This window comes from Symsagittifera roscoffensis, chromosome 2 (assembly GCF_963678635.1).
Source record: "Symsagittifera roscoffensis chromosome 2, txSymRosc1.1, whole genome shotgun sequence".
Classification (NCBI taxonomy): Eukaryota; Metazoa; Xenacoelomorpha; order Acoela; family Convolutidae; genus Symsagittifera; species Symsagittifera roscoffensis.
The window spans coordinates 37,403,185-37,417,413 of record NC_087063.1 but is presented as its reverse complement, the minus strand read 5'-3'; the positions used below and the strand labels follow the sequence as shown (position 1 = coordinate 37,417,413).

General features: G+C 38.5%; 1 protein-coding gene across 1 annotated transcript; it reads right to left on the bottom strand.

The window, feature by feature from the left end:
• Positions 1-757: 757 nt before the first annotated feature.
• On the bottom strand, positions 758-11,687 carry LOC134839485 (WD repeat-containing protein DDB_G0292056-like). The gene is made up of 5 exons (XM_063855052.1): positions 10,443-11,687; positions 9,583-10,079; positions 6,247-7,034; positions 4,506-4,671; positions 758-1,679 (listed from the first exon to the last, which is right to left on the bottom strand). Exons 1-5 carry the CDS (start codon positions 10,979-10,981, stop codon positions 1,348-1,350), a joined length of 2,322 nt encoding a protein of 773 aa, XP_063711122.1. The 5' UTR covers positions 10,982-11,687; the 3' UTR covers positions 758-1,347.
• Between the last annotated feature and the right edge of the window lie 2,542 nt (positions 11,688-14,229).

The following is a 14,229-nucleotide window of genomic DNA, read 5'->3' as shown; positions in this document are numbered from 1 at the left end:
ATATTTTTTGATAAAACTATCTCATAAAATATTATTTTACCAACCAATCAGGATCCATCACTAACACTTACAGCTAACCAGAGCAATTTAAAAATAGTTTAGAAAACAGCTATTCTCCTTTGGAACAAGTTCCAGATAACTAACTCGCGAATACCAGTATACACTAGATCTATTAAGACTAGGATGTATAAGAGGAAGATTAAGACCGGTATCAGACTAAGAAGTTGCACGAATCTATACGGGCGAAAATACGTTCGACGAACAGACGGTGTACCTTATCTGAAATTACCCTATGAGTGAGCCACCCCGGACATAAACTCAATTTGTTTTCACGCTGATGCGGAGAATGGGTTCGGCGGTTGGATGAGAATCTTGAACATCATAAATCGGGCTGGTTTTAAGATAGACAACTACTGGTTATACTTAAATTCGCTGTAAATCATTAACCGGATTCACTAAAGTTCCTAATTGATGAGTTTAGCGCAACCAATCAGGTTAAATAATCATAGTAAAAGCAATTTGACATCTTGATCCACTGGAAAACAAAACTGATCAAAATTTTTAGTTGAGAAATTATTTTGCAAAAGATAGGAAATCATGAAACATTTTTCGTACTACAAAAAAACTTCTTCTTAAACTAACAGCTGGTATCGATATTTATTAAACAAAAAGGGCGATCAAGTGATCATAATTTGAAAAGAAAAACACCCCAAAAAGTTTGAAAAGGAAACTAGCTTGACAAGATCTTGGATCCCAAAAATTGAACAACTCTTTTTGTGAGTGTCTGTGCGACAAAGATTTCTTGACAATATCTTGACTAAGTAATCATATTACATAACACGGTTACATAACATGATTACTTAGTCAAGTAGATAACGCAAGAAAAGCCATGATCGATAAACAACTACTATGGCTGCTGTTGTCCGTAGCTTACTGCGCATTGGCCAACTTAGAGTTGGAGCTCAAAGGAATATTTTTTCCAATTCAAATTTAATTTAAATCATGAATGAGTGCTTCATTTTTTTCATAACACCTTTTTATCATAAATACTGCACTAATCTTTGTAAAGCTCAGAAACTGAATTTATTACATTCTGATATACTTTATTTTATAGAATTTAATGTAAATCCGTTTGTTGAAATTTATCATTTTTGAACATAAATAGTTTTTACAATAATTAGTTTTTTCGGTTGTAGCGAGTAGTTTCACCAAACTGTTGCCGAGTTATCTTCGAATACATTTCGGAAGCGAGGCTGTTTAGAGAGAGAAGAAAGAAAGCGGTCGGAGGGAGGCAGCGGCATATCAGGAGATGGAAGAAGCATCCTTTGATTGTTGGACTGGTTAGAGTTAAGTACCGATATTGCGTCCTCCATCATACTGCCTGGGGAAATTGATAGGTGGTTTGTATGCGTGCCTCCCAGATGGGGTGGGGGTGCAGATGTTGGAATGAATGGGGATCCTCCGCCTAATCCCGCTGGTAAGCCCAAATGGTCGCCCGAGTGCAATCTCAAGGGATCTATGAGTGAGGAAGGTGTGGGTAGGGTGGGGGGGCATCGGGAACTCCGAGTTGTCTACTCCTATAGACGAGGGAGGCTGTCCGATCGAAGAGTGGTGCACTCCGGGGAAGAAGTCATAAGAAAATGGCTGACCCATCGGGAAGAAATCAGGATTGTTCAGGTCTAAAATAACCATATTTCCTTACTTTTTAGACTTCAAATTCGCGAAACTGTACTTACACTTGCAAAAAAGTTGAATGAAAATTACCTTGGAAACACCTTAAACTATCTTATTAATGGAAATAAATTTGCACTAAATGTTGTACTCCATAACTTACCTATAAATACCCTTAAAATTTTACCTATAACCACCTTAAAAGCTAAAGTGTATCAACCTTAGAAAGTGCCTCATAAAAACTTCGTTGATAGTTATGTATACCTTGGAAACTAACCCTTACAAAGTAGGTATAATTAGCATATTCTTACATTAACCTTACGGCAAATTTAGATTGTCTTATGTCTTCAAATATTACAAACTAAACTAATATGCCTTAGCTCCCGGGTCGAGATCCCGCTCAAAAACCGCTCAAGATTTGAGCGGTTTGAGCGGTTTTCCAGCAAGATTTGAGCGGTTTGGGCGGTTTGGGCGGTTTAAGCGGTTTTTTTGGAAAAACCGCTCAAACCGCTCAAATCTTGCTTAGAAAACCGCTCAAAAACCGCTCATTTCTTGCGGTGATTTTTGAACGGTTTTTCAAGCAAGATTTGGGCGGTTTTTGAGCGGTTTTTGAGCGGTTTTTGAGCGGTCTTCCTTGGTTTTGAAAGGGGGGGGGGGGGAAGAAACTAGAAAAGAGCCCAAACTTTTAATGTTTGGATCAATGAGTTGACAAAAAACCAATTTCTACCTCCCACGCCCCCCCCCCCCCCTCCCCATACCAGCATCATCGAAGTCGGCTCTTTTTCCTCCCCCCCCCCCACCTACAAATTTTTACATGTAAATATGTTCACTAGATTGTTGAATACATTGACTACTCGTAAAACCACTCGTTACACTAATATATTGAAGGTCGTGTGAGGTGGGGGGGGGGGGAGGAAAAAGAGCTTCGAAGTCTTTTAGAGATGCCAATAATCACGTCAAATGTTTTGCACTTCAGAATGTTAGTCTATATTTCAGATGTTAGTCTATAGTTTCAGGGCAGCATGGCCTAACGGATAAGGCGTCTGACTTCGAATCAGAAGATTGGGGTTCGAATCCCTCTATGGTCGACTTTTTATTATTAAATCTTGCGCGGTTTTTGAGCGGTTTTTTTAGATAAACCGCTCAAAACCGTTCAAATCTTGCGCGGTTTTTGAGCGTTTTTTTTAGATAAACCGTTCAAAAACCGCTTAAACCGCTCGTTTTGAAGCAAGATTTTGAGCGTAATTGTCTAAAAAAACCGCTCAAACCGCTCAAATCTTGCTTCAAATTAGGTGAAAAATCTCCACTCGGGCTGTAATTGCCTGTGAATTAAAATGTCTGTTACTCTGACGAAATTCAGTTTCTTGTGTTTTTTGAAATCCGTGTTTTTTTTTTGCGGGGATAATATCATTTTTACCTTAATTTACCCTAACTCGACTTAGGTAAGATTCACCTTCAAAATTTCTTCAGGTTACTTTGAGGCGAAGTAGTTTGCCTTAATTCAATTTAGGTAAGTTTACCTTAATTGCTCCGACCAGAGTGTTTTAGTTTTTTCTTTTTGTTTTCCACGCAAATACAGGTACCACACAAAATCATCGGACTGGATTGAGTGATATATCATATTAAATCCCTCTCAGTTGTGATTCGAAGCAGCTTAAAAATTTTCAAAAAAAATTCTCAGTGTCGAGAGAAACCGGTTTCAAACTTTTGATTTTTCGCCTTAATTCGAGCAAATAAAGCAAGCGAGCATGCTTACAACAGCTGAATTATGCCTAAGGCCTTAAAATTAATTTTTAAGCAAGTAAAACTAGTTTTTGGCGTTTTTAAGCTTCATTTTGGGAATCAAAAACTTCAAAATTTTTTAAAATGTCTGCAAAAAGTTTTGAAATTTTTTTTTGTAATTTGTTTTAGTTTTTCTAGTTAATTTTCTACAAAAATTGTTGTTAAATTTGCCTATATATATTACTATGACTGTCTAATATGCTTGAATTATATTTTTACGTCAGAACTTTTTATCATAGCAAGTAGAAAAAACTACACTAATTTGGAAAAACAAAATTTTCTAAACCGTCTTTTTCGAAAGACTATAGTCAGAAAATTCTGTGCTACTTGCACAGTAACCGTCTAACCTTGTTGTTCCGACCATTGCAAATGGGGAGGAACTTTGGATTCGGGTGTGTTTTAGTTTTTTTGCATTTTGTTTTCCACGCAAAATCAGGTACCACAAATAATCATCGGACTGGGCTGAATGAAATATCATATTAAAAAATTTTCAGTCGTGATTCGAACAATATTAAAAATTTCGAAATTTTTTCACATTGTCGAGAAAAATTAATTTGAAATTTTAGATTTTTGGTCTAATTTTGAGCTAATAAGGTGACCGTGTAGCATAATTAAGCTTAATTTAAGCCGTTTTACTCAAGTAAAGGTAGTTTTTGGACTTTTTATTGCAACTTTGGGAATCTAACACTTGATAATTTTTTGAAATGAAAATATTCTTGAAATGAAAACATTTCAGTAAAAAAAAATTGAAGAATTTCTTGAAATTTTTTGAAATTTTTTTCATACTTTTTTTTCTAGTCATTTTTCTTCATAAACTGTTTTACAATTTACCTATCTTACTAGGACTCTGAAATATGCCTAAGTTCTATTTTTTCCTTCAGATCTTTGTATCACAACACGCGGAAAAAAAACGACACCAATTTGAAAAAAAAAATTTATTTTCAAGACTATGGTCGGAACATGCTATGCTATTTGCACCGTAACCGGCTATCATTGTTTTTCTGTTTGTATAGTTGAAAACTGAAAGTAAAAAGGCGCAATGTGTCTCGTACCCTGGTGAGCGAAGAAGGGTATTTGAGGTGTTAGGAATTCTTGGTTGTGTGGATTGGGGTCGAAGGGCCCCCTGATTCTCCTCTGAAAGAATGCAGCCCTCCTGGCTCCAAGAGCACTCAACTGTTTCATTCGTCGCTCTTTACTCCTTCTGTTTTGGAACCAAACCTGAAAAAACTCAAAATACAACCTTGAATTATTTAGTAAGAATTCTTAGGAATTGACATCAGCTTGGCTTTATGAATTTTTCAAGTATTTTGCGAGCTGACATGGACCCGCAATACATAGGGTATAGCATTCAGGATTTTGTTTTTTTTTGGTAGCGATTTCTACAAACAGTTTTCTCAAGTTTTGGTTTATTTGGGTAATATTTCAATTTTTATACGTCTTTTTCTGCTGTTTTATGTCTTTTTTAATCCGGCTTTTTCTCAGTTGACGTTCTTTATTGGACGCCCTCACTTTACTCTCTGCATTCGCAAATCCCTTTCCCCTGTTGCGGCTAGTCTTGTTCTTGCTCTTTGCGCATTGTACTGTATTGTATGTAATATGCCCGTTGTGTGATACATGCCGCGGCCTCTATCCGCGGGCGAGAAGAGAGGAGTTTATGAATGATGGAATCGTTTTACAACCTAAATCTCGGCTCCCAATTGCCATCTATTTGTGTCATTTTTACCCCCTGCGCCAAAGCCCAATTTAATGCCCCCTCCAATAACTGTACTGCGATTTAATCGCACCCTTAGAAGTATACTAGTCACGCTCACAAGAAAAGCAACAACACCAAACAAATTTTCAACTCATCGCTGAACAAAATCAGGTTGTTCAAGCTTTTTTCATGTGAACAACTTTTTTATTGGTCCGAAATGCTGTAAAAACTGTTTGAAATGCATGGCAGAGCACCAAAACTAAATCAACTCATGGAAAATGACACAACTTACAATAAATTTGATATAACCGAACTTTGATACAATCAAAATTGCCCAGATCACATAGTAAACAAAGGTTGTTTTCCAGCTGAAGGCACCGTATATTTGTAAGTTTTTGTTGTTCTGCCAGCAAGCGTTTATTTGATTTGTCTGAGAAAAAGTCAATTTTTGTTGGACTGCCGATCTTAGAAAGATGACTTCGCCGAAATCTCCTTGAGCCAATAAGACACCGTTTGAATGGAGAAGTGTCGCCATAAATGTAGTGCGTTATGCTTTTTGACCAACAGGGTTGTTTTGGGTGATCTGATCTGTGTGACAATTGGAGCTTTTTAACCCAAACTTCTTTGCGGCCCAGTGAAGCCTAAATAATGTATCCCGAGAAAAGAAAACAAGAGGGGTTGCTCCATGGGGGAAACACACTTTGGAAAACAAGAATCAGTCCGCTGAACCGACAATAACATAACACTCGCTGTCTATTTTGCAACACTTCCGATCTGACTAATGAAGTGGATCGGAATGAACAAAAGAGCCCCTGTTACGCAATAGGGCGCAGCCTAATCCCACCCTCACGTCGTAATTGTCGACCGAGGAGATCAACAACTATGCCGCGGCTGAGCTTCATGATTTACGTTATAACTAGATGCACCAGTATTAATTAACTAACTTTCACTCTTTCATTCATTCACTTTCTTTGGTCTCATCTAAGAGTGGAAGAAAATTATTGCACAGTGCATGGGCCGTTATAAATGTTGCTTTTGATCAACTAGACGTAATATAAGCACAAAATAGCAGGCGTGTAATGTAGAAGTGCTGTACTCACTTGAATCACTCGCATGTTTAAGCCAGTCTCCTGGGCTAATTGTTCTCGGATATGGCGCGTGGGTTTCGGGGTGGCAGCGAACGCACTTTTCAATGTTTCCAGCTGCTTCGCTTTTATCGTTGTCCTCGGTCCTCGTCTCTTAGAGCCGACTTGGCTTTTTGTTTTCGGCCCCCCTCCAATTACCTCGTCCGATCCTTCCTTATTAGGACTTGCACAGCTTTTGAAGTCGCCGTCGTCGTAATCCGACTTGTTGTCGTCGCTAATCTCGGCGCCTTCGTCTTGTTCGTCGAATAGCTTCTCTTCATCGTCACTATTGTAACCACAATTGTCGCTGCCGTATCCGTCTAAAACACTGTTAGGCTCATTGCCCAGTGAGCTTCTCCGCTGAGGCATTTCGCAACTCGATTTCTTATTCATCTCCGCTTTTATCATCTCATCTGTTGAGGTTTTCAAGATATCGTCGTTTTTGGTCATGCTCTCATTCAGTTCGTGGTCTGAACTGCTTTTGTTCAAAATTTCGTCTGTGTTTTGCTCATTTTCAGGATGATCGATAACGCTTCGACAGAAGAGCAATGAGTTCTGATCGAAAATGTTGTTCTCGCCGAAATCAGCTCGGCTGGTTAAAACAAAAGCGTTTTGCGATTCCTGGTAAGCTGCTATTGGCTCGCTCTTTATATCTTGTGAGACATTAGCGTCATTTGGGTTCTGTTTCCGAAGATCGCCGATCGGTGGTATCTCGGATTGAGTCAAAGTGTCTTCAAAAGTGTCCTTTCTGCCTGCGTTGGCTCCTAAAAACAAACAAAAACATGTAACTTGACAAATTATCAGAATTTTAGCAATTTGTGCATTTTCTATTGGAAATGTTGAATAATTTCCACTGTGCTGTCATGTTCTGTGTCTTTTCATCTCTCCAGTTCAAGCGGAGTTGGTAACCCAACACCAACACCACAGTAGCAGTGTGGCAATTGAAACTAAACTGCACCATAAGTGCTCTCACTGCACCCTACCCTCACACAACAGCTCCCTCCCCATCCCCCACCTCCTCTCTCTCTCTCTCTCTCTCTCTCTCTAACATGCCTGCTAACTCATTGGTATCCCCTCGGGAAAACTAAGGTGCGGATGGCCATAAAACTATACAATTTCCACTCCACCTCTCTGCCGCCGCCAGAAAACAACACCCGTAACAACATTTTAGAAGCTTCAATGACACGCATCATTCTGAGGGCGCGGCAGAGTTTTTTGCTGCGATACATCGGAGCAGTTCACTAGAATCAAGATACGAAAAATGAAACATTAAAAAACTGAAAGTTTGCGACAGAAAATTTTCTATATGATCTGATTTACATGAATAAACTTCAAAGTATACGCAAAACTGACATTCAAAAACTCACATTTAATTTTCCCCTATTTCCAGATTTTGCCAGTTTTTGCTTTCACAATTAACTGCTGTTGTATGAACACGACATTTGATTATTTAATAATTGAAAATTCATCAATATTTAAAGCTTGTCCTGTAATGTTTTTCAGCATCTTTTAAAATAGTTTCGTAATGACTCGATTTCATTTCACTAAACTTGTAGCTCAAAATTTCTAAGACATTTTTTTTCGGGCTCACCGGTTGGTCGTCTACCCAACTATTGTCGGCTGAATTAACGAATTTTGTTTCAATACTTTTTTAACAATGGCAATTGTGGTTCTCAGCATCTTTTCCTCATAGTGAACCACATTCAAGACAAATGTAAAAGAAGAATTATTCGATGTTTTTTTTTCAATTTTTTTTCTCAATTTTCGACTTGCCGTTTTTTTAGTATTGTATCACACGTGGTGTGAAAATTTGCTTCACCTCTGTCTTTAAAATAATTTTAAGAAAGATGAAATAATTTTTCGAGCTGAAAAAAAGAGTAACACTTTTGAATCTACTCGCATTTTTTTCACAAAAATCTAGTGATTCACAATAGTTGCAATTTTTCTAAATTGCTCAGGAGGGTATTGGCAATTGGTGTTTTGCTTTTTATGACTGTGGCACTATGCAAAATATGAAAATGTAAATTGGGCAATATTTCACTCTAAGTGCTCCTAGGGGGCCAATTGAACGATGCTCTGCGCCTGTTTAATGCCAGTAAACAACAACATGATGCCCCATCAGAACAAAACAGAACAGAAGAGAGCAGTAGAAAACAGTGGAGGTAAACAAACAATCAACAATTAAGAGCACAGGTGGCTGCTGTGGGCAGCACGGCCGGCCACGAATCTGGGCCCGGGAAGAGAAGAGAGAGAGGGTCTTGGGGGAGGAGGGCGGGAGCGGAAGGGACGGGGGCCACTAAGCGTGCTCAGTTGTTGTCACTAGATCCCGCAAGACTTAACCAGACAGGTATAAGATGAGATTATCCCGAAAGAGGTAATTGGAGCAACATTGCCCCACATTTATTCTTATACTGAACTTCACTCATTCATACTTAGCTGAGCATGATAGGTGGATAAAGTTGTATAAGTTGTGTGTTATGCTGGAGCAAGGGGATTAGACGAGTATGGATTGAGTAGAATTAGCTGGCTGGCTAGCGCAATGTGTGCCGGGGTATAGGTAATGTGAGGTGACAAGCGGGGGTCGGGGTTGAAATTAATCCTGCTTAAGATGCATCCCTGCTCAGAAACTCATTCATAACTGCCACCACAACTTACTTATCACAATGAGGCATCGAATATTGTTGAGCGTGAAAAATGTACAAGTAAGACCCAGAAACTTAATCTAAAGTGCTCTTTTCAAGCCCAAACTGGGTTAACAATTTTTTTATTTTGCAGAAAAATCGAAATTTGCTTTTACGATTGTTTGTTCAAATTCATCCCGCAAAAAAGCGGAAATCTTAAAAACCGGGTCCGAAGTCACAGCTATTCACGAAGTGACTGGACGGATCTATGAATTAGGGGAATTTTCGTTCAATGTTAGGCACCTCGGAGAAAAGTTCAAAATATTTTAAGTAGGGTACAATATATGAGCTCATTTTTGGATAATCCGACTCAAAACCAGCGATAAGCGGATGAAATTGAGTCTACAATTAAAATTCAGACTTCATTTACTAGACGAATAGTCTGTTTTCCTTTTGCCAGACCATTTTGTTCAATGATCTACCTGAAGGGCATTTTTTCCGCCTAGCCATTTCGATTTAACATCGGATAAATAAGAGAAGAAAGTTTTTTTTTTGCAATGAAAACTGTGCTCGAATTTTATGTGCTAGTGTCTCAGCAACCCGCTACTCTTTTTATGTTATTTTCAGATGATTTATTAATTTCAATCTCAATGTAAAGCTTCAGGCTATAACGAGTAATTATTCAACTTACTGTTTGTGCGGAATGTTCCCAGGTGAGCTTCAAACTGGGTTGGGGACTTGATTTGAGCTTCTGTGGCCACTGCTGATCTGTTGTTGTTGTTGTTGTTGTTGTTGTTGTTGTTGTTGTTGTTGTTGTTGTTGTTGTTGTTGTTATTGTTGTTCAAAACATCCTTCTCAACTGGTGCAGAATGAGAGGGGTCGATCAGCTGTTGTTGTCCGTCTGGTGAAGTAGCGTTGGGTTGTTTAATTTCCCCTGTGGTGGCGGTGGCACTGGTGGGGGATGACGAGGAGCTGGGGGTGGCGGCGACGACAACATTGGTGAGGAAGTCTTCTCTGCAGATGAGTTTGTTGTCGGGGGTGACGTACAGTTCGTCCCCTGTCGCCAGTTGTTTGTGGCACAGGGAACAGATGAAGCAGCCCAGGTGGAAGTAGTGCTTCCTCACCTTTCTCAGAAGTTCCTTCGGCATGATTGCCTCCTCGCACCCGAAACACTTGGTACTGAAGCGCCTGAAAATAAACACAAACTAGATGCGTATTTAGAGTTTGGAAGCAGTTATACACAAAAGAGTGCATTTTCTACCGCACAAATCAATTTCCAAAACAGGATCGAATTTCAATATATTTCCAAATTATTGCGCTGAAAATAATCAAAGTTTCATATTTAGGCACAAATTTCAGTGCTACAGAAATTTTTGGTAAAAAATCCCACAAATGGATGCCGTAAAAGTTTCACTGCTGATAACCAACTGGCGTGACCTATTTTACTAAGTTGAAAAACTCATTTGAGCAAATTTTCATTTTGAAGATTTTTCAGTTTATTTCCAATCAGCGTAGAAATTGATACAAGTTACTTTTTGAGATTTTGTTTACCTGAAGAAGTCCTGTTTGCAATAGAGTCTCCCATCCCTCGAGTAGCACTTCTCCGTCAAGGGCACAGTGCAGTCGGAACAACGGACGCAGGAGGCATGCCATGCCTTATCCAACACATGCATCAAGTACTTGTCCACTATCACCTCCCCACATCCCCCGCAACACTGCACATTTTGGGGTGAAAAATGGAACGAAGCAGGCTCCATTAACATATGTCCCCCACTTTGGTGCAGTCCCAAGCCCAAGGGTCCCCCCACGCCGGTTGGGTTCTCGTCGTCTGCAGCTGCTGGATTGCATTGAAGTAGTGTGTTGAAAACGTCGCCACCGGTCGACAACAATGGACTCTCGTTATTTGCCACCGATCCCCCGGAATTGGAAGTTGGAGATGAATTAATTTCCACGCGGTTGTTCTCGTGGTCTAAGAATCTTGGCTGAGATGTCAGAGGTATGTTTTGACTTAAGAAATCAGAAGGGTTGTCATATATTGCAGAGTTTGAGGCCACAAGCGAGCACTTAGATTCTTCGTTACTCAGAATCATCTTAATACTCAGAATCTCAAACTTTTATTTGCGAATTTTTTCCAGAAGGAATTGAAAAAGCTTGAAAGTTTTTATTGCGGTAGTAAAATTGTTGAATGAGGTGAACTTGAACTTTTTGCAAAATTTGGAATTGGAAAATAGTTGTCCAATGATACTTCATGAATCGTAAATGGAGAATAAATTGAACAAATTACAATTGGAGAAATTATCCGTCCTTTTTGTCTTTTTATTCCAGAAAATAGCTGTTGTACTCCTAAAAGTTTATTGCTTCACCGCTCCTGCTCCTGCACTAACAAGGAGACTGATTTAGTTCTGATTGGCCGGTGTTATCAACAAGATTTTCCAAATTGCAAATATTTCATTGGAAGGGTTTGATATGAAGCGTTTTCAGGTAAATTTTATGCTATAAAGCAAGGCAAAATTGAGCCAGCCAACCTCTAGTTGATGAAAAGAGCGTAAGACATAAAAATCAAACCAAAATGCATAAAAAAGTATTTAATAGAGGGGTTTGGAAAAGTCCAATAGTCTGCAACAGTCTTTCAATCTAATTAGATTGATAAAAGAGGCCATATTTTATTAAAAATTTTAAATCTGGCGACCTGTGATGGAAAAACTTTTTGAAGTGACGACTTGAATGATAGTATAGTATTTTTCGAAATGACGAGAAAACTGAAAACAAATAAAAATTATTTGACAAACCAGCCAATGATTTTTGAGATAATAGCAGTCAATTTGATCAGTCCAAAATTTTGATTGATATATACATTAATACGCATAACTATTCAATATAGTATTTTATGCTAGTTAGTACTCAGTTATCATAAAATTATTAATGTGTACCAACTTGTAATTATTAGTTGGCAAACCGATAAACTCAAGCACTCTGCACGATTCTCAATAGACTCTTGATTGACTTCTGAGGCGGTACCCGAGGAGGCAGTTCAAGAGATCTCTTTGGTCCAATTGAGATTCGAACAAGTCAAGCCACTCACTCACGCACGGGACGAGACTTGCACTGCCAACTCCATCTATAACATCAGCATCTCTTGTCCATTGACTTTCTGCTGAGAAAAAGAGAGCAGAATAAGAACTCACGAAGGGGTATTCAGACGACCCACCTGAGATTCAACCGATGCAACCTCACATGACAGCATGGCAGGTGTTATCTGCAATGAAACAGAATCAGACAATTGATTTTCGGAGCTCTCCCAAAACACGATTAGCTTCCTATTTTGAACAAATTTCCGCGGTCAGGCAAAGGTCTGAAGAAATACAGACTGAAAACGACTTTTTAAGCATGTTGAAGTTTTGTACCAAAAGTTCACGTTTTTTTGGATTGCACTCTCCCTCAAAATTAGTATCAGTTAGTGCCCAAGACGCTTTTAGAAAATTTTTAGGGTCGGTCAGCTAAACATAGATTTCGTACAATGATTTCTAAAGAATCTACACCAGAATTTTAACAGACAGTCGCACTCAACTCAGGGATTCAACCCGCTCGCCACACAAAGGGAGCGAGCGGGCTGAATCTGTGTGGACTGGGCTGAATTTGTGTGGCGAGTGGGCTGAATCCTTGAGTTGAGAGCGACTGTTAGTTAAAATCCTGATGTACTGTTATAGAATCAGTATTCTTCATTCAAATTTCAAATTTATTTAAAACATCTCATCATAAAATACTTGATAAAAGATTGATTGATAATTCGTATCTAGTTATGGTCTCGTACTTCATAATTTTTTCTGTGTTTAACAGAAAAATTTTACTTAATAGAAATTCGATAATTACATCAGTTTCCGTGCTTTCGAAAATTTCAGTCATTTTTAGGGAGCCTTAACTGCAAATGAAAAAATCAATTGAAGATGTAGGTATGCAGCTCTGGCAATCTAATGGAAATGAGGGAAACAACGTAGAAATCAGGTGACTCTATTTTGTTGCTCATTTCTGGCCCTTTCGCTTTGTAACTATGAAGCCATTTGATAAAAACCAGGGGCGTAAAAATCAGGGGGACGGTAAAAAACAGGTCCCCCCTCAGGGATTCGACCCCCTGCCGACCCAAAGGGTCCCTCCTTTGAACTATTTTGAGATATCCATTTTTGGCTGACGGACCCTAAATTTTTTCTAACGGCGCCTTTGGCGCCAATATATACTAATTTTAAGAGAGGACCGCGCTCCGAAAAAACGCGATTTTTTAAAAATTTTTTCCAAAAAGTCCATAAAAACTCCTTTCTGGCCTGTTTTTTCAAAATTTTTAACAAGAAGTAAACATTTTTAGAACGTTAAGAAAGTTTGAAAATTGCCATTTTGGGTGACTTGGAATTAATAATGCGAACTACTGTATCCTGTTCTTTTTACATAGAGACAAGCTATCGAAAACAAGATGAGACCAAAACCACTTAAAAGAAAAAATATATATTTGAAAAAACTGCTGATAAAAACTACAGCTACAATTTTTTTTTCTCAGTTTTTCTACACATATCTCAATTGTAGGAAACACTGAAGAAAAAAGCAGCAGCGGCATTATATAGAAATTCAGAACTATATATGACAGAGCGGCCCCTATGCTGACAATAATTGCCTTAAAAATAATGTTGCCACAATCTCTTAAGATTTAACTTTTAAAACTCGAAGACGCCCCACTCTTTAAACATACCAATGCCCCCAACCCCCCCCCCCCCACCCTCCTCCTAGAACGGATTGATGCACAAAAATTTATTTTTGCTCTGCAAACGACGGATGACGGAACGCCGAAGGTAATATGAAATAAACTAAAACCATTTCAGCGAAAGCAAAAACAAAAGTAAAAAGGATAATTTTCAAATTCAGAGTTGGTGAACTTACAAATTAAACCAAAACTCCGTCAAAAATCAATCCAATAAAAAGTAAGCATAAAAACGAGATCCGATTATTCAAAACTTCCCAGAAAATAAGATTAACTTCAAACATATCGAAGAAAACAAGTTTTGGCCGACTTTCAACCTGCAAAAATTATGTTCACAAAATAGTAGCTCACTACGCAGAATCAATGTACACCGTGATAAAGATATGCGTGGCATTTTTTAAAACTAAAAAGCAGGCAAAATAGCTTGCTTCGCATAAGAAGTTTATTAGTCGCGGTTGTTGAAAATGCTATTTCGACACGAATTAAATTATTTTATATAAACAACCTAACAGTATCCCAGTTAATAAAGATAATGTTTCAGAGGTCGTCCGAAGGTGTCAGACACTCCAAAGGCCAATACCTGTCAATGATGTC